General features: G+C 42.6%; 1 protein-coding gene across 4 annotated transcripts in view; it reads right to left on the bottom strand.

Annotated features, from left to right (window-relative positions):
• The window catches only part of LOC138612503 (suppressor of tumorigenicity 7 protein homolog), a 61,975-nt gene that overhangs the window by 27,841 nt on the left and 12,950 nt on the right, over window positions 1-21,184 (bottom strand). Inside the window, exon 2 of one of the 4 annotated variants that reach the window (XM_069685803.1) lies at window positions 19,341-19,376. The exons of 1 other annotated variant lie outside the window; for it this stretch is intronic. In XM_069685803.1, coding sequence (XP_069541904.1) covers window positions 19,341-19,362 — 22 coding nt within the window. In that variant the 5' untranslated portion in view covers window positions 19,363-19,376. Of the gene's footprint in view, window positions 1-19,340; window positions 19,869-21,184 lie in introns of those variants that run through there. 2 more of the 4 variants (XM_069685804.1, XM_069685802.1) reach the window with 2 other exon arrangements.

Genomic DNA, 21,184 nt, shown 5'->3' with positions numbered 1-21,184 from the left:
CCCCGCCCCCCATCCCAAATTTCTTGTGTGTGTAAACCTACTTCTCAATAAACCCCGATTCTGATCTTCTGATTCCCTGAGCCACCGTCGCCTCAAGAATGACGACATGAAGGTAGTATGCAACAAAGAACGTCTGTGGATCTTTCAATAAGCTGAAGCTTAGGAAGACAATGTTGACAACTTCATGTCAGTAAATTTGAGTATAATACAATCCTTTCTTATCCAAAGTGATTATGTTGTGCTTGCCATGTCTCAGAGACTCTGATACATGTTCCTGTTTCCTCCTTATAAGCAGCAAATGAAGAAATCATCACACGAGCCAACAAGAAAAAAAGAAGACTCAATCAATGCTACCAAGAACATGTTCACCTTGAAACTCCAAAGGAGGAGAGGGAATTCTTCCTCCGAATACTTCACAGTAAATCTAGCTGCTTCTTTTTTTAAAGCGCTCTGATTGTAGCTACTAAACAGTTACAACCTTCATTTAATTGTTTTTTTTCCACAGCAAATATCTGCTGAAGAAAACTCCTCATATTCACACAGCCCCACACCAGCTGTTACTCTGCTGCGGTCGCATGATTTGCTTAATAAGAACGTCTTGTTGGTTTAACTGAAATCCAACAGGTTCAAACAGCGACTGTGTATCCACGTTGATCAGAACACTGTGTTGTCTGATATCAGGAATCAAAAGCCAGCTGTCAGCGAGAGGAGGCACGCGTGATGTCAATTAACTATGAAGATAACGGAGCACATTGTCAGACTCAGATTCAATCTCACCTGGAAGCCATTCATGGTTTTCCACTTGGTTAAATTCACATGAAGAGCGACAGAAATAGTTGTGTAACGAGGGAAAAAAGCTAAGCATTACAGGTAACTTTCTCACCTCTGTGCGGCTGGTCAATCAGGTGTGAAGGAAGAGTTAATTTTGGATTGTTGTTTTCACAAAGCTTCAGAAATTGTCAGACACAGGCTCTCCTAATCTGACATCAGAAGGTAGCGAGGGTTTTTCTAAGCTACTGACAGTCCAAGAAGCAATTATAGTATAAAGACAGCTTAAAGGAATAATACGACTTAGCCTAATTATCACTTAGGACCATGGAGAAGTGTGTTGTGGTGTCTCGAGTGATATCTGCGTGTATGTTCTTATTGTGCTGTCTAACGCGACATTTCTAGGCGTCAGCTTTTCGGTTGCCAGGCAGCCAATAAGGTCAGGATGAAGTGTGGCTGTTGGCTAGAGACAGACAGAAGCTGTCATTGCAGGGTTGTGTGGAGGTTTAAGCATGTTTATTTTTTGCAATACGAGGTAACCACCATGAAACAATCGGAAAATAACTTCATTTCTGTGTGCTTTGTCCTCCCACCTGCCGCTCCCTCTCTTCATCTACGTTGTTCCACCACTACTGCTCTCTGTACGCTTGTTTAGTATGGGCAATTTTAGGCCACCTCCCACCCACAAAAACATCATAAATTACCCATCTTACGTTCAAAGTGCCTTAAACAGCATCTCACAATTGCTTCTCTTGTACAACCCCTCCCGAACAATCCACTTACAATAACATAAAACACAGAAGCAGCATTTTAATGGGACCATTTCTCATCCACAAATTGTCACTGATGGCAAATTATTCAAAGTGGTGACCCTGTTCATGCTACAAGTTCACTTCTCCACCTCTTGTGCCCACAGCTCTCCTGTGAGTTCCTGTTGGTGAGGGAGGAGGCAGCCGGGGAGCATGCTGGCAATATAACGGGATGATTGAGGGGACAAATTCTGACAGACAGACTCGGGACTAAATGTCACCGGAGACAACAGGAGATGTGACCTTTACTGAAGAGGGGACGGTCTGCACACTGCCGGCCTGACCGGAATGATAAAAGACACACGCTGAGACACACGTGAACACGCACACAACAAAACATACTATGACTCTGGTTTATGCACACACACACACACACACACACACACACACACACACACGTGTTTGTCCTCTAACTACAAAGAGAACCTATGAAAGGTCTCTTCCATTGTGCATTATTAAAACACTCTAGCGCTTTTAATATCACCACCATCACCACCATGTCTAAAAGGCTGGAGCTGCTGTGATTAAACAATAAATCCTTTAGCTGTGAACTATTAATTCATTTATTAATTATTTTGATAATAAATTCCTCGGTTTGAATATTTTTTTGGGGGGAAAGAGTAAAATTCTCTCATACCTTTTGTGAATATTCTTAGGGCTCTTTGACAGCTAACTGAACATCTTTGGGTTGTGGTCAAACAAGACATTTCAGAACGTCCTCTTGGACTTAGGAAAACACTGATCCGCCCAACTGATCAACCTTTTTCTGACAATTTATGGGTCAAACAAGTAATCGCTTTAGAGAAAATAATTAACAGATTCATTGACAATAAAAATTCCTTATTTTTTAAGTAAACCAGTAATGCCAGATCAAGTGCCCTCTTTCTTCCTCCTGTCGGGTTGAGCTCGACACCGTCATCCCCACAAATATTATTATTGCTGCGCAGTGTTTTGTGAAGTTACACAGAGCAAGGTAGGAGCAATAGCATGGCATGTGTAAACTGAGCAAGTCTCACAGTGATCACAAACCAGGAAACTCACTGTGATGGTCTGATGGATGATGAGAAAGGGGAAAGAGACAGAGGGCAGCGTGACACTACACACTGTCAGGCAGGGCAGCTTGACTCCAGCCTGTTGGCTGCTCTGACGCTCTCTGCTCCATGAGCAACTTTTAAACCAGACGGTGGTGCAACCTGCTCTGCTGTCACACACTTTTTGGCTGACAGAGCTGTCAGCAACCCAGCAGCAGGAGAGACTCTCTGGGTGCACCGGGATGTTATAATTGAATACAAGCAGGATGCTAAGTTTTACATTTGTGATAATCTGACGTTTTCACATCAACGATGAGAAAGATAAGAATGAAGATGTTTGTCTCATGAGGTAAAACTAATGTAGGCTGATACAGGAGTTTGGTGAGGCACAGGAATGCCTATCCCTACCTCATACATTTAAGTGGCTATAACAGAGACAAACAGTGAAAGACAGGTACACAGACAGATTATTAATGTTCATGTAGCACAGTAGCCAAGAAGACCTCAATCCTGCAGCATTGGTAGATGGATTTGAAAAATGGCTCCTCTGATTTAAACAGCTGTACTTAATGTACAACAGCTACAGTTACAGCTACAGAACGCCTTTGAAAATAAGGATGCAGCCAAAGCTCACATACGCAAATATTTGTTCTGCAGTACGACGGTGCTGTGTTGTAAAACTGAGTCATGCTGTGTACTACATATATTCACTGTTTTAGACGATACAGAGCATTTGATAACTACTGTTTTAATATTTTCAGACTGATAAGTGTGTTTGAATGTCTCCTTAACGTAAGATGTAAAATAAGTATGGGATTGGTTTCAGAAATTAATTATTTGAACCTTTAAATATCAGGGCAGAAAGGCGTCCTGATACAGCAGCTCTGCTCAAGGAGTTACATTAATGTCGGACATTATTACAAAAAGCAAGTGTGACGTGAGGAGCTCCTGCGTCCAACCTGCATGTAAGTCACTCTGGCTCGGCTGCTCATGCCTGAAATGTGTGTTGGCAGCAGCGATTAGTGAGCGCCTCATAGCCTGGCTCGTGTGGCTGGCCGAGACTGATGGGGCTGCTAGCCGAGCCCGTCTGGGTCTAACTACCTCTGTTGACCTTTGAGCAAGGCGGAGTGTAGCCAGCATCTGTCACAGCCGCAGTGGCAGGTACGTCAGTCTGAGTGCGTGGATATTGTATACAGTGTCTGTGCGATTCAGTGTGATTAAGTGAGTGTGTGAAAACAACGTATTTAAACAATAATTGGCCAGATATATAAACAACATTGATCAATAACTGTCCTGTCTGCCACATACTTTGAAATAATTTCTGTGAGACTCACCACCATAACCAACACCAACACCAACAATCATTACAGCTGCAATGTATGGCATTAAATGACAGTTATACCAGCACAGTTTAATTCACCCTTCAAGTATCAGAATGAAATACAGACACAGACAAAGGAGAAGGAAGATATTTTGGTATCAGTACAAGTTCTTCATAACTCCCAATGCAGAGCCGAACTTGTACTACTTATGTGCAGAAACACAGAGGAGATCTACAAGCAAGATGTCTGCCAAGCAGGCCAGGAAATCAATTTAAATCTGGGCTGTATTGAGTAATAATAAGCATTCAAACATATAAATACAGAACCCGATCAGTACACAATGTAGCCCCACTAAAGCCTCTTTTCCACTGGTCAAAAAACCCGCTAACACCCGGCTTTTATGCTTAATGGGAAAGGCTACAATCGACATTCAGACCCGGGTCAAATGACTCTGCCGTAGACCCGGGTAATTATCACCTCGGCTCCGATCGGCAATGATAGGAACACAAAACCTGTGTCGACACACGAATCTCCTTTCCAGCGCTCTGCTATGCTCCGTCGGTAACTTCTGCGACTCCTCATCATCTCAGCTACAAATTCAGCCCGTCTCCGTCCGAGCAGCGCTCGAACATCGTTCCAAATTTGTCGGCGCCGAATTTGATAAACAGACTGAATGAGTAATAAACCTAACCACCGTAACATCTTCACTGTTTACTAACCCTGTTTCGGGCGTGTTTGTGACGTCAGATGATGACGCAGCAGAAAAGAGATCGACAGGAGGATACTTCACTGGCAATGGGAAAAGAGACAATCTGCATCTATAAACGGGTCTTCCTGTACAGCGTGGGTTATGGCAGGGTCAGCTGTGGGGCGCTAGGAACAAAACCCAGCAAGAAATCTCCCTCGGTTCTGTTGAAATCTTTCACTACAAAACCATAACCGAAAAACAGTCAGTAACACTGGTTACTGGTAAAGAGATTGTATTAAGCGGTCACTCCCTTTGTCTCTTTTTGGTTTGTTTTTTATTTAAATTACAGCAAGTTTTATGCTAATTTGGTGAAAATGTTCCAAAATGTTTATCTTGCCTCGTGTCATGTAAAAAGAGTCATAACTTTGTCTTCGCTGGCTACAAATTGAGAGGCAATTCTTTTTAGTCATCTTATTGATTTGTGCTGGTTTAATGTGAGCGTAGGAAAAAGCAACATAATGGAAGTGGAGATTTTTACTCTTTAGCTGGTAATAATTGTGTTTTTAATGTTATGGTCTAATTGTAAATATATGTGATGAACTTTAATTAAATTCAGTGGATAAATAAATTGTTTTGTGGAGCCGTGCAATGCTTTGGAATTATAGTCATTTTCCTTTTCTGTCAATAAAGCATCTGGAAAATAGAGACCCGACAGGAGGGAGACAGTCATTCATTCACTTACTTTGCTTTACTTGCCGGCTGATGGATAAAGCAGCTCCCCGGCTCTATGTCTTTCAAACAATAACTAAGATGTTGTTCGGGAGGCTGCGATGGCTCATTCACAATCTGTCAAACAACCTTTTATTTTTAATTATTTTTTTCCATAACCACAGAGCAGCAAAGTAAACAAAGAAAACAAACATACGGGACATCAGTGATAAATAAACACGAAGATTGAATGATGTTCGCTCTCCCTGCCTCGGGCCTAATCTAGCTGTGCTCAACAAGCCACTATGTAAACACAGATATCTGCTCCACACACAGATATACAACTAACACATAAAGGGACAAGCAAGACACACACACACACACACACAGCCAGCAGGCCTTCTCCCACGCGCTGAGCAAACCGTCCACTTCATGAATATCAATACAAAATGTACAGGGCCACCTGCTGTACTCAATACAAAGGCCATTTGCAAGGGACAAGATGAGAAACACGGCTACCGTAGAGTTCCTGAATATACACAGCAGCTAACCAAATAAAGCAACAGCACCACTTTACTCACCTTCCATTCCAATGACACATCCACTATGAGAGCCACAAACACACTACCAAGGCCGTGAAATAAGAATATCCTTGGCGAGGACACAGGACAGAGTGAAAGTGTGATTTGGTCCAGATCGTGTTCCTCCACTGACTGTCCTCATCATACAACGCTCTCAGCAGCAGCTAGATGCCTTTCAAAGAGCACATTTACAAGTAGGGGGGCCCCTGGTCTGGTTCGCCTTCCTTGATTGGCTGCCGTCTGTGAGTGACAGCAGAGACGACGCAATAGTGAGCCAGTTCTGTCCTGCCCTCCCGCCTGTAACCCAGCAGAAAAGTGCAGGAGGGGGGGCAGGGGGTCTGTAGATATGAGTGCAGCCAATCAATAACATGGATTTTAATGAAAGAGGGCGGGAGCAGGTGCTCCTTAGCAGCTTCCTGCAGGGGTAACCATGACAACCCCTAAATGACCCTACAGCAGAGCACATGAAGGAGCTTCCTCGCGGCAGATTTACAGATAGTCTTTCAGTCCTGTGATTATTATAATGGAAGTATTTCTTTGTCATTCATCCACACAGCCTTTCTAAGAACTCACTCAGTCATGCAGTCACACACATTTACTCCTAGCATGACATTTAGCCCAGCATCACTTCTTTATTCCCCAGAGCCGCTGGCCAGATTTAACCCTCTGAAAACAGACCTCCCACACTCTGTTTGCATACGCTTGGAAAATATTATCTTTAAAAAAAAAACTTCCCTCTTTCATGTCTTTATGTTGAACGCCCGTTGGTGACATCATTATGTTGTTACATGCCATATAAAATGTGAAAACAATTCTCTAGTTGAAGGTGGTAGCCGCAATCTGGCTGCAAAAGATAATTGTTTGTATAACCCAGTTCAGATTGATCTCAGTTAAAAACAAAAAAAAACATAATACATAACTTGCATAACCTTTGGTTTACAGACTTTACAGATATGAAGCATTTGAAGATAAGATACTCCTAGAAGTTAGCGTAAAATAATAAAATAAAATAAAATTCAGTGTATAAGATGCACTTTGATTACATGTATTTTCACCTAAAAAGTGGGCTGCATCCTATATACCGGTGCGACAGATATACCAGTATGCAGAGAGAGAGGTATTTTATTGTGTTACAGTATTTTACCCAGACGATGGCGCTATCCGGTTGTTAAGCAGTGACCCCACATCTCCGCATTAAGCTGTTTACAACATGCTGCAGTGCTGTTTTCCTTGCCATTTTAAGGGAGGGAAACTAACTTGATTGCCGCTAACGCTTCGGCACGGACATGCACCGCCATGATCGCCATTGCAGCCGCCACCCTCACAACAATTAACGTTACCGGAGGCTGCCAGCTACCGCTAGCTGCAGCACCGGTAGCTAACAGGAGTGCAAACTCGACATGGCGAAAACAGATGGTAGGATGTAATTTGTGTGTGTTTTGAATGTGTTTTAAATGAAAATAAATAAAAATAGTGTTGAAATAACTTAGTTTTTATTAATAAATAGCTATAGAAAATCTTTTCCCTCTGGAATACCTCCCGTCTTATATTCCGGCGCAATTTATATTCCCGATTTTATGGTACATCTCAACAAGGAAAAATTCCAGTGTAGGTGATGTGTATGGCTGAAACATTTGGAAATACTCCAAGATATGACTTCACAACAAGAAGAAATACCAATGTATGCACTGGTGGATCATTTCTATTGCAGTGTTCGATGGGTTAATGAAGTAATGGGGGCTTAAGTGCCTTGTTCTGGAGCCGTCTGCAGCAGTCGCTAGTAGAAGGAGCAACATTATAGCTTGCTTCTAACAGACAAAGAAAATCCCACTTGATCCATTGATTAAATCGCAAGACCTTCTGGTCACAAGGCTCTTCTTTCTTTGTCTTTCTTTCTTTGGTTTGCTGAGATACTACAGGCGGAGGAGGATGGAGGAGAGCCCAGTGAAATTAAATGGCTGACAAGGTTAGCTTCAGTTCTTTGTTAGCGTTTGAACATGATGATGACAAATGCGGCGATTTCCTTCTACAAGACGCCACTGAACCGATTCAATTATCACTGCGCTTCCTTGAACATCAACCGAGAAGAATGACGCATGCAGCAGCCTTCATCAGACAGACATGGGAAACAACATTGACTAGAGGATGTCAATTCAAATTGAACCTCAAGTTTAGAGCACGTTCGGGAATAAAAGGGGTAAAAATGAAGTGTTTACGGAGGGAAAAAAAGCTAAGAAACGCAAAATAACGGATAAATTACGGTGTTGTCAAATGTGAGATTATCCCAGCATGTGCAAGTGAAGAGTGTGTAAATGCAGGTGTTTACACTTACAGCTATACTAGAAATTAAACAGGCAGTCGCACAGCTGCTACATTAACACGGAGAGCGCAAACACCAGCATGATGACAGGCAAGAAATAACAGGAAAGACTTGTCAAATTAAGCTCTCCATAATTCATTCAACCTGTTCTAAGAGACCTATAATATAAATACAATCACGCAACAGAGATATTTGAAGTCCCCCCTGTTTTGGAACTCCCCCATAGTGCCCCTGGCCCCGAAACCCACTGTTAAACACACTCCAAGCCACTTTATGCTCCATCCATACGATGCAGCCCCAGGTGTTAATCATATTCAAGCCCACTCTGCAAGCTACCCAGATAGTCCCTTTTCATCAGCGGCCAAGCACGTATAATGATTATGGCCGAGGGAGTAACGCCAAGAACAGTGATGTTTTCATTCCTCACCTCGCCTATCCACAGCAGAGGGTCCGACTTTGACTAATCGACAGCAGTCCGCTGCACTCTGTAGGTTTGTGTGGTTAGTCGCATCGAGTGCTCTAAGCTTTTATCAATGCCAGAGTCGGGCCTCTTATTTACTATTTCATCAGGGAATATACAAGCAGGAGTTTTACAGCTAACACACAGAGCTCCTAAACTATAAGAAACATAGACACACAGTGGGAAAATGTTAAACTAAGACTGGATTTAGTCTTTGCCGTATCTCACAGCCGCTTTATTTGAGGATTCCAATTTTTCTTGAATTTGTCGATCAACTTGTTCTCTCACTTCATATCACTGTGTTCTGAGACTTTTTCCAAGTAGTGCTTAAAAAAAACTAAGAGAACTCAATTGATACCAGCCTTTTAAGGTTTGTGGAGAATTGGACTTACTTGATATCGTTTCCTGTAAATCGTTTTTTTAAATGACTATCAATGAGGTTAAAAATGGGCAGGCTGTCGTCTTTACTTCCACACAAAAATCATTTTTCTGCTTAACAAATTTGGAAGTTTTAATTTGAGATAGACCGATATGGTTTTTTCAGGGCCGATACCGATTATTAGTAGTCAAGGAGGCCGAAAATATTGGCGTCAAAACTTTGAATAATACAAACTCCAACACTTAACTTTGTTTAAATGCCTTTAAGCATTTGTTTATTAAACAAACAAACAAAAAGCGCAGGGAGTTCCCAGGGTCAGCAGCATCTCTTATAAAGTTAACTGAACATTTAAATAAATAAATAAATAACTTCCTGAAGTTTTATAAAGTAAATAAAACAAAGTTATATAAAATTTGCAAAGAAATGAACTCTTATCGGCCGTCGGATAAAAAAAAAAAAAAAGGCCGATGCTGATATGCGTCAAAATGCCGAATATCGGCGCCAATAATCAGCCCGGCCGATAATCGGTCTATCCCTAGTTTTAATATCTTAATTTGAACACTTCAATACCACACAATGGCAGAGAAACTTTAACATACTGTAAATCTTGCTCTAAGGATCCTGAATCTTAAATATAATACACATAATGACATTTAGTGGATAATAGTGCCAAAGTGGCACACAGATGAACAAAGACTGATCGCCCACAGAAATTATCTAGTTCTCAATATATTCAAATAAGCTCAAATAAACTACTAAGGTACTCTTGAAACACATTCAACAATTTCAATAGCAATTGTGGTGAGCGTGCAGAGGTTGAGTGACCTCACCTCCCCTTCTCCAGCCAAGCCTATGATCATTAAAACTAAGAGTCTCGGCTCTGTTACTGTTGGCATGAGCTGTGGGCCGCTGAAGTTATGGATGGCAGCAGCGAATGGCCTGGGAGCTGTTCCTGTTTGCTGAGTAGTTTCACAACCAGTCTTACATCCATATATGGAGATTGTGAATGCCAGTAAGATGACCAAAGATGATGTATAATCGCTTCCAGGTTTTCCTATTAAATAGCTGAGATTTTGTGTTTTGGTAGGAATAACCTACTTATGAAGGCGCTTCTCTGAAGACCAGGTTGTTAACTCTAGTAATACTTTGTCAAGCATTTTGTTCTGTTAGGTAATTAAAATGATTTTCAGTTAAATAAAAGTCTGTTAGGTCACTAATCATCGATGGATGAGTGTGACTGAGCCTACGGCCCCATGATTAAAGCCCTTTCATTTGCTGTAATACCAAAGAACTAAGTCTCAACAAAATCTCAACTTCCACAACAGAGCTAAAGCTTTTTCCATCACTTCGTGCAGGTTGGTCTGCTAAAGTCGGTAAGCAGAGCAACAGACAGTCGGGGGGCGGCGTATTGTGTCTTTTTTGGGGCTCTTCTGGAGTTCGGAGTCTCCTTATAAAACCATGAAGTTAAAAAAGTGTTAATGTGACCAAACAAACCAAGAAAAGGAGCTTAAAGAGAAGCTTAACTAAAACTGAGGGTCAGGGCGACACTGCTTGGATCTCTGGAAAGCGAGGGTTAGTTTTATCAAGAAACACACAATTGCAATTACAGACTATGACCACTAGGGCTTCCGACGAAAACGAAACAGAGATCCTTAAGACTGTAACTTTAACCTAATGGAAACACACCTCCAGCAGGGAACTATGGATTGCCATTTACATAATCCAGATTAATTTCTCTAAAAGAAAAGACATAATAGAGTCTGTTGATTTCATTACAATCCGATACATGTCAATGTACAAGCAAAACAAAGTGTTGTTTTTAAGTTATACTGATCTAAAATAAAAACAACAGCTAGAACATTCATTCTTTTTAGAACAGCATGTTTAGACTTCTGTTAATGAAGTCATTACCACACGTCACATGCAGATGTAAAATGTGATGACGTGCGAATAGACAGTCAGCGATGACGAAGGACCATTGTCATTGTAAAGGTTAAGTTATTTTGTGTCAATTCATTTTGGTTATCTGTGTTGTCATTTTAGTATCAAACAATATGGCATACTGTAACAATAATTACTGCAGGTATAGGGTTACTTGCAGATAATTAGGCAATCAACATATATATATATATGTGGCGGACAATTTCATGTCATCTGAAGAGTTTCTAAGTAATTTGTTTGGATTTCTATCCTCAACATACGACCTGTAATCCCAGCAGTGCTGCTTACTGAGCACCTGTACGTAGAAAAACACAGCAGCTTCAAATGCCATTTAAATTTGGATCCCATTCTAAAATTGGATCTCGGATGAGTAACAGGGTGAACAAGCCATATGGAGAGATGTTTCCAGATAAATCTTGCATCTGCCGGGTGAGGATTTAGGGTCAAAGGTCATGATGAATGAGAATACATTAGTGTCTCTTCCATGGGATATGAGATTAAGTCCTTTTCTGAAGATCCTTTATCTAAAATAAGCCGACTTTTTGGCTCGCTCGACTCTCAGCCATTATATGAGCTCAAGAGACAAAAATAGCAGAAGTCAGCAGTTACCACAGAAACCCGATCACTCTGCCGCTTTGCCGATCTTACGAGGGTTACCACAGCAACAGAGACACGCTGGTTTGCCGTCAGAGAGCTGTTTGGCTTTCATCAAACGCTCATTTTCTGTGAGCTTATTGGACTCATGGGCACCGACAAATAAATACAACACACACAACCTGGGGATTCCTCAGCACGACAGTTCAAAGCCCATTAGTGGCTGATCGCTGCAGTGAAAGATGATGTGATCTTGTCAGGCAATAAGCAGACTAGTGTCCAGCTTAAAAAAAACATGTGGGCCAATGATGGAGCAGCACTTGTGCAACGTTTGAGCGATACGACTGAGGCCAGGTTTGGAGTACAGGAGTTTTAAATTACTGACTGATTTTCACATAAAGATTCTCTCTAATCTCAAACATGCACACATGGATCATAACACACTACAGGATACTAAGATAATGGCGTGTGCCAGAGGGAGCAACATACAACCTCACAGGATCTCATAGGGAAGTAGATGCTAATAAAACAGAGAGCACCTTGAACTTGTTGTGATGCCTAACAGAGTGAAGAAACAGAAGCGTACGGCTAAATGTGTCAGGATGAGAAAATATTTAGGAAAACGTGATCTCACGGGTTGTCGATTCTTCGGGGGGACTGGAGGTGAGATTGTACCGGTTTGTTTTCTTTCCACAGAACCATAATAGCTCATGTTAGCCCCAGGGCTAAAATGTTACGTTGGTCCCAGCAGAAAACACTTGAGATGAAGGTTTAAGACAAATTACCAGGTTATCTGAGCCGAACCTCAGTACGGATCAAAGGCCCAAACCAGATTCCTCTCCTTATTGTCCGGCAGGTCAAACCGTGTATGAGTCAACAAAATCTCCTTTAGCCCGAGCCCCGCCTTAGGTCCAGTACACATCATCCTAACACAATCAGAACATGCCTTTATTTGCCAATAACATTTCCCTCAGCTCATCCTGATCAGTGGGCTTACTGTTTCTGATCTAATAATAATCTTATACAGCAATAGCCTGGTCCAGTTTGTGTGAGTGTTCAGGTTTCCATCAGAGCCAGTGACGAGCATCGCTCTATTTCAGGCGAGGGACGTCCTACCAGGCCGTCAAAAGCCTCATCAGTTACGAAACTGCATTGCATCCCACATGAAACAGTGCATATTACAGATCATCAAGGCTTCAAGCTGTAAATATGCTCACAGCAGATGATCAGGAAATAATGGTTTCACATGATGTAACTGATATAATCCTGCCGAGGACAGGAAGTGTAATCACACGGGAAGTCACGCAAACCAATGCAGACCAGTATTCATAACATGCATGTCAATGCAGCGTGGTTATGGATTAATAAAGACTTAGAAGAACAGCTCATTATTTGTATAGAACAGGGCTGCAGGAGGGAAGTGGTCAATAGCTCGCTGTACTCTTTAAGTTAAAGGTGAACAAGACTGGAAAGCTGAGCTTTGTAGCAGGACAGGAACCCCAAACTGTTACCAAACCATATTATCAACTTTACTACAGCCAGGCCAGCTCACCCCGTTGTAACCTGTGTGTCCCTGGCTGTGAGCAGTCTTTGCTGCTTTATTTACTCTCATCTCTACACTGCTGCCTCCCTATAAAAAGGCAGAAAACCACTCAAATATGAACTGCATCGCGCTGCCTGGTATTTTTTCAAACCCTCTTCAAAGACTTAACCTCACACAGGGCTTCCACAACAGCTAAGACACAGCCGAGGCGATGTTAAAAAGGGCAGGCTGAGGGAAGGCCGCTAATAGAATTTGAGGACCGGGGTTCAAACTATTGTCTCTAAAGGCATCCACCATTAAGTGCTAGAAAAGGCAATGCATGAATAGAAGTTACAAGCATGATATTGTTTCACTGCAATCTTAGAAGATAGAAGAACTACTGCAACTGCACCAGAGGAAAGGCTTTGTCCTCTTTTGTTCATTCATCTGTGGTGTTTTTTGACATGTGCACTTATTAGAGATCTTCAGATGGTGTCATTCTGTACCAAAGGATTCTAAGTGTAAAGAATCATCACCTATGCCACCTCAGAAACCACCTTAGAATCCAAGAAGTTATTGTACTGATGTGATACTAACAAAAAGAGTCCTGTGTCACTCTTGGTACTCGGAGTTTACATCAATGACAATAAGCTCGCTAACAGAACTTGACATCAGACGATCAATAGCAGCGAGGCTGCAGCACTGACTGAATGGGTGCATTTAATTTAACTTAAAGTCACCGGTTTGAGTTTTTGTAGCAAGTTATTCACTTCCGCCCTCTCTAACTTCCTGTCACTATTCGTTGTGTACTAATGATGAAGTTCAAATGACTTTAAAAGAAAAAATCAATAGCCCTTCAGGCAGGAGTCAAATCTTGTACCACCATGGAAACGGCAAGTCCTGACCTCCATTTGGATGGAGCGCAGACTTATTGTAGAGCTAAAAAATCTTCCCTTTCTTTCCTCAAAACAAATTATAACACACAGGCTAACGGAGAGAAAGCGTGGTAGCACACCATCGCCTTTGACCCAAACCTGTGTTGAGATTGGTTTGCTGAAAAAAAGAGATGGGGGGGCAGGGAGGTGATGGCTGAGGAGGTCAAAGGTCTAGAAATGAGCCCTGTGTATGTGTGTGTGTCCAGATAATTGCATTTACCCAGAAGTGTGTGAAGTGGATGATGTTTCTGCTAACACTGGTGTCAGATAAAAAAAAGGGCTGGTCAAATATATCATACTTCAAAAAAGATTTTATTTTTAAAAGGCTGCTTAATTTATTGAAATACAAAAATCTATGAAGCTGCCATTTTTTAAGGTACGATATGTTATGAATAACTGTATAATTAGAAAGATGCCTTTGCCTTTCTTTTTTTTTTTTCCAGATCTTTTTTTTCTTTTCAGAATTTAGAGAAAAAAAAATCGTTAAAAATGCACAAGGTGCAGTATGTACAGTGTGTGCTGTTCCGTTATCCATGAAGTCCTAATGCAATTTTCAGGCAAGGAAGTTTTTAAAAGCCTGCACATGCATCACGATGAATTCTATTTCCATGACAGAAGTACATGTGAAAAAACTGAAACATGGAGTCCTCACCCTAGATAATGTGCCTATTAACGTTTAATGGTATACCAAAGGGTGGTATATCAATAAATAACCACATGGCGGTATATCAATTAATAACAGCATGGTGGTAAATTAATAAATAACAGCATGGCGGTATATCAATTAATAACAGCATGGTGGTATATTAATAAATAACAGTATAGTGGTATATACAGTGCATACGGAAAGTATTCACAGCGCTTCACTTTTTCCACATTTTTTTATGTTACAGCCTTATTCCAAAATGGATTAAATTATTTTTTTTCCTCAAATTTCTACACATAAAACCCCATAATGACAACTTAAAAAAAGTTTGTTTGAAATTTTTGCAAATTTATTAAAAATAAAAAACGAAGAAATCACTTGTACATAATTATTCACAGCCTTTGCGATCAAGCTCAAAATTGAGCTCAGGTGCATTCTGTTTCCACTGATTGTCCTTGAGATGTTTCTACAGCTTAACTGGAGTCCACCTGTGGTAAATTCAGTTGATTGGACATGATTAGGAAAGGCACACACCTGTCTATATAAGGTCCCACAGTTAACAGTGCATGTCAGACCACAAAACAAGCATGAAGTCAAAGGAATTGTCTGTAGACCTCCGAGACAGGATTGTCTTGAGGCATAGATCTGGGGAAGGGTACAGAAAAATTTCTGCTGCTTTAAAGGTCCCTATGAGCACAGTGGCCTCCATCATCCGAAAATGGAAGAAGTTTGGAACCACCAGAACTCTTCCTAGAGCTGGCCGTCCCTCAAAACTGAGTGATCAGGGGAGAAGGGCTTTAGTTAGGGAGGTGACCAATAACCCGATGGTCACTCTGACAGAGCTCCAGCGTTCCTCTGTGGAGAGAGGAGAACCTTCCAGAAGGACGACCATCGCTGCAGCACTCCACCAATCAGGCCTGTATGGTAGAGTGGCCAGACGGAAGCCACTCCTTAGTAAAAGGCACATGGCAGCCCGCCTGGAGTTTGCCAAAAGGCACCTGAAAGACTCTCAGACCATGAGAAACAAAATTCTCTGGTCTGATGAGACAAAGATGGAACTCTTTGGCGTGAATGCCAAGCGTTATGTTTGGAGGAAACCAGGCACCGCTCATCACCTGGCCAATACCATCCCTACAGTGAAACATGGTGGTGGCAGCATCATGCTGTGGGGATGTTTTTCAGCGGCAGTAACTGGAAGACTAGTCAGGATTGAGGGAAAGATGAATGCAGCAATGTACAGAGACATCCTGGAGGAAAACCTGTTCCAGAGCGCTCTTGACCTCAGACTGGGGCGACGGTTCATCTTTCAACAGGACAACGACCCTAAGCACACAGCCAAGATATCGAAGAAGTGGCTTCAGGACAACTCTGTGAATGTCCTGGAGTGGCCCAGCCAGAGCCCAGACTTGAATCCAATTCAAGTCTGTGAATCCAAATCCACATTTCCCACCAAACCCGATCACTGACCCACGATGCCAAGCGTAGCAAAGAGGTTGATAGAGGCGGCCATTCTTTTGTCCAGTGACAGTTTGGCAATAGACTGACCAGAGTAATTACGCTAATGTCTCACAATGAATGTGATCACGGGTAACTGTAAGGCACTTTTAAATGAGCGAAGAGTTAAGAGCTTTTACGTTTTAGCTGGTTGTGAATGATTGCCAGGTTTTGGAGTGGGCCTATACACCCCTCAGGTACAGGTGCTGTGCTTTCCTCAGTGATACAGTCTGCTGTTGTAAAACTTGTGACAATCCAGTCACATCCAGGAAATGTTACAGATTTTGCGAGAGAAAGGCGTATCATTAAATTGTGGAAAAAATAGCAGATAGGGTACTTAGGGAAGTTTGCAAATGTGTTCGAGTTCATTTCCTGTTGCAGTGTTTGCCGACGCGCTGTTTGCTGCTTGGAAATAAACTTGGACCAGGGCTGTTTCCTAGCAAAGCACTTCCAATGAAATAGCCTGTAAAAGGGGCTCCACTTACCACTGAGTGTTTCAACAAATGCTGGTGAGTTTATTACCTAAACCTGATGAGCTGAATGGGCTTTTATGTTTTTTTCCCTATCTGTGTCTTTGGTCAGAGAGGTCTTAAAAAGCTGTGAATTATTCGCACAAAGCATCAAGTGTGTCTTACATGCAGGATTATTAGAAGACAAAACAGGGACATTTTACGTTAGAATGTTTTTTTAACATTCTTTTAAACCAAAACCTGTGTACTATTACTCATTGGCTTACTTATTGGTGTTCTCTAAATGTTATCTATACACTGTGGCCTTGGTGCAACAACACTACCATTAAGGTTTGCATTAAGTACTGCACGTCAAAGTTGTGGTCTCGAAGATCTCAGTTTGGTTCTCTTTGGCGGCACCTATGGCGATAAACGGTAATTGCAGGAGCACACTACCCAGATATCCAGACAGTGTTGCATGTGTGACGTTGGCTCCTGCTCTAATGGTTGGAACGCTTGATTTTCCTAGCTGACGGTCACTTTCCTTTTCAGACTGTTTGCTTCATCTGAGCGTCAAATTTGTTTCCTTTTCTTTGGATTTTCACTTATTTTTGAAGTTGTATCTGTAGTCATCCATCTTTTCTTTGTTTGTTCAGCCATAGTCAGTGTTTCCGCTACATACATTTTGCAGTGGCGGCCCGCACACAGTGAACACACTGTGTTCAACGTAAACATTCCTACTGTGTATCTCCGTATGTCCCTTTTGTAAATGCATTGATTATCGCTGTTTGTAAAGCTTAAAAAAGGTGCAGATGTCATTTGGTAACGATCGATCGTTTTGATCGCTGCGTCATTAATATCGTCCCTCGTGCACACGCAGCTCCTGTGCTGTAAGAACTGAATTGCGAGAGAAAATATTTAACTTTAGTAACTTAATTAAACAGACTGCTGATGAAGGCTATGATGCAGACTGAAAGAGGGGGCGGGGCCAGAAGCTGTGCAGAGAGCAGAGGTGCAGGTGTGTTGGGGGGGCTGAAGCAAAGCAAAATTATCAGATTGTTAATTGATTCATTATTACTCGCAACACTTGCAGAGAGCGGAAAAGCAGCCGCTTAGCTCCGCCTACCCTCTCTGGCAGACCAACCGCTGCTGGGTGATGGAAAACGCGTCACTAACTGGGCGCCGCTTGTGAGTTAATCCGCAAATGTCGCCACAGACAAATAAAAAAGGTCACCTAATTCGGTGATTTATAGTTCCTTAACAGACATTTATTTAAATGAAAATCTTTGAGATTATCACTTTCAGAATTTTCCAACAGTATCAAACTGCACAAACGTTGAGCCCTCTGCCAACATGGGAGAGAGTCTGTCTACCAAATAATTAAAAACAGCATGAGCAGAAATGTAGAAGAGCGCAGCCACCTTACACACTTACTCTTTAAGTTGGTATCATAAACTCTTTCATTCCATAACCAGAGAAAGACAACAATACATCCCTTCAATCACAAAGCTTCATTAAAAGAAAGGATCCTTCTCTAGATCTGTAGTTATAATGCATGCTTGATAATCATGTCCAAAACCTACACAGCACAGGACAAGCTGCTGTCAAAGTGACTGAGTGAAATCATTACAATTGACCCTCAAACGACCTCCAATTTGGCGAGAATTCAGACTCTCACAGCACAAGGACAGGGCAACCTCAGCCAGGCATCTGTGAGACGATGAATGTGATCTGCACCAGGCTGTAGTACCTCCAGAATACTGTCTCCGCTCAGCTGTACATCTCACAGATTAGTTCTCAGAGAAGTGTTGCATGACAGTTTTCCATCAACAGCCAGGATGCTAACACACACACACACACACACACACACACACACACACACACAGACTGTGCATGCATGCTCTGATCTGACATCAAAAAATAAGTTTATTTTGTCTCTGACTGTGCAGCAATCGATCAGATCAGCTCAGAGCAGGTAGAGAAGTGAGGCATCATGGTATTGATGAAAGTGAAAGGTTTCCTTGAGAGGGGAGGAGGGGGTGAAGGGGATTCACTTGGAGACATCAGCCCCCCCAAAAGATCAACACTACAACTCTGCTGAGTGAGGTTAGGCGCTCCATGGTGCCCCAAAAGCACACACGTGTACACATAAAGTACCTCCACAATAACAGGGTTCTATGTTAGCTCTGCTAGCATGAGTGGCTGGAAAAGCTACGCTCACACCTTACTGCAATCTGACTGAGCCGAAGAAAGAAGACAGGGGGAGGCTTCTGGAAACTCCTGCGAAAGCATCCATCTTCTGGCACACAAACATGCACAAAGACACTCTTACACAGCATTCACCCGGCACGCCATTACACTCAAGAGGACCACAATACATACATACTGGAGAGGATGGCACACACACAGCCCACAGTGAGGCTAAGAGCTACAGAATGCAAGGCAGGCGGGGAGCTCGGCGTGACCAGCTAGCTTGTAGTGCTAAAATGGTAGATCCCAGATTTCTCCCCGTGCAATCTGCCACCAGCGACCATGGAGGCAAAACAGGAAGAAGAGAGGAGAGGAGAGGGATGCAGGAACAGAAAACACATTTCCTTTTCCTCCTCTCCCTCTGATGAAAAAAAAGACACACACACATAAATCATAAAAAGATACAAAGACAAACGCAGAGGAGGCGGGAGGATGTTACTTACATGAGGACTCTGTGCCGAACATGGCTGGGCCGGGAGCTGTGATGGAGAGGAGGAGGAGGAGGAGGAGGAGGAGGAGGAGAAGGAGGAAAGAGAGGAGAGAGAAAGGGGAGGGTGAGGGAGAGAGAGAGAGAGAGAGAGAGAGGGGAGGTTGATGAGCAGGCAGCTACACAGCGGGGGTCATCAAAGCAACACAATGCAGCCAGCCGGCCGTCGCTGCCTCCCAGACGGCCAGATGCCCCAGCTCCGCTATCTGTCGTTGCTTTAAAAAGCCCTCCTCCACAAACACACACACAATCCGTCCGCAAAAAAAGAGGCCTTTTGGAGGACTAAATAATTAAATAAATAACATAAAACAAAAACAGGCAGGAATCCTTTACAGCCGAGGCAAACTGTGGTTAAAATCCAAACACGGAGATGTGGTTGTGGCTAGCTATCTCCGCATCCCTGCTCTTTCTGCAGTGTATATCCTGCTTCTCATCCTCTCCTCTCCGTCACTCTCTCACATCTCATTCCACTGTAGGATTTACTAATGGAGAGAGAGAGAGGGGAGAGAGAGGGGGAGGCTTTCCCGGGGAGAGGACAGAGAAGGGGGGGAGCGAAAAACTCAAAATCTGGTGAAGAGCTGCCGCTGCCGCTGCAGCCGCTGTAAGACAATAGCTATGCAAACAGAGAGTGACGTCAGAGAAGAGGGGGGACAGAGAGAGCTGTAAAAAGACTGACTGACTACTGCTGGCAGATGGAGGGAGAGAGGGGAGGGAGAAAGAGACGAGGAAAAACAGAAGAAAAGGGGAGGGGAAGATGGAGAAAGGGGAGAGATGGAGGAGCAGAAGAAAAAAAAATAAGAATAAGGGAGCAAGGGAGGGAAAAATGATGTAAAACATGAGGAGAGGAGGACCAGTAAAGGATGGAAGGAGGAGGTGATAGCAAAGGTGATAGAATTGAAAGAAAAAGCAAAGGAGGGAGGGCAAGATGGAGAGGAGGAGGAGGGGAGACAGATAAAGAGATGCAGAGATGGAGGAGGAGGGCAGACAGGGCCGAGCGGGGGAACTAACTGGAGGGAAAAAAAGAGGGAAGCGAGCCAATCAAAACGGTTCGTCTACTTGGAGCTGAGATGTAACGGGACACACACACACACACACACGCGCACACATACACTGGAAGGAGTGATAAGGGGGGGCAGGGGGCTGCAGTCTGTCTGTTCGACAAATTGAAACAAGTATGAAGCAGACAGAGCGCTGGAGACTGCTGTGTGTTAAACTGCTGTTAACGTAACACACACACACACACACACACACAAATCTGGCCATCAGGGAGCCCAGCAACACACTTTCTGTTGTGATCACAACATCATCAATCAAACCTGCATCAAGTGTTCAAATTGTGTTTTAAAATACAGAATCAACAACCCATAGTTAACCTACAGGCAGATGAGAAAACAATTGCAGATATCAGAGGTGTCATTGCTTTAAAATTACTGAATGGATATACAAAGCATGTGTCCCAGTGTGCAGCCTTCCCCTGTTTAAACAGCTAATGCATCAAATCTACTGTGGTGTATTTGAATATGTTTCCATCCAGGTGATGCACACAGAAAGACAAGGCAAGTTTACACATCCATTAATTGACTAACTCCACACTTCTCCCTCCATCAATGATATCACTGTTTCTCAAACAGCAGGATTTGTCTTTAAAGGTTATGTCTTGATTCGTATGTTTTGTCTGACTAAGAGTCTAAATCCGTACGATATTCAATTTATGTCACAAATGTTAATGCTATGCAAAACTGGGACCAGAAAACGTTTGGCATTTTTGCTTTAAAATGAGGGACTAGATGAATCATAAAA

Source organism: Semicossyphus pulcher, unplaced genomic scaffold (genome assembly GCF_022749685.1).
Source record: "Semicossyphus pulcher isolate SPU_LCO1_2020_fin unplaced genomic scaffold, fSemPul1.0.p SCAF_8, whole genome shotgun sequence".
NCBI classification, from domain to species: Eukaryota; Metazoa; Chordata; class Actinopteri; order Labriformes; family Labridae; genus Semicossyphus; species Semicossyphus pulcher.
Note: the sequence above shows the minus strand (reverse complement) of the source record. Positions and strands in the feature narration are given on the sequence as shown.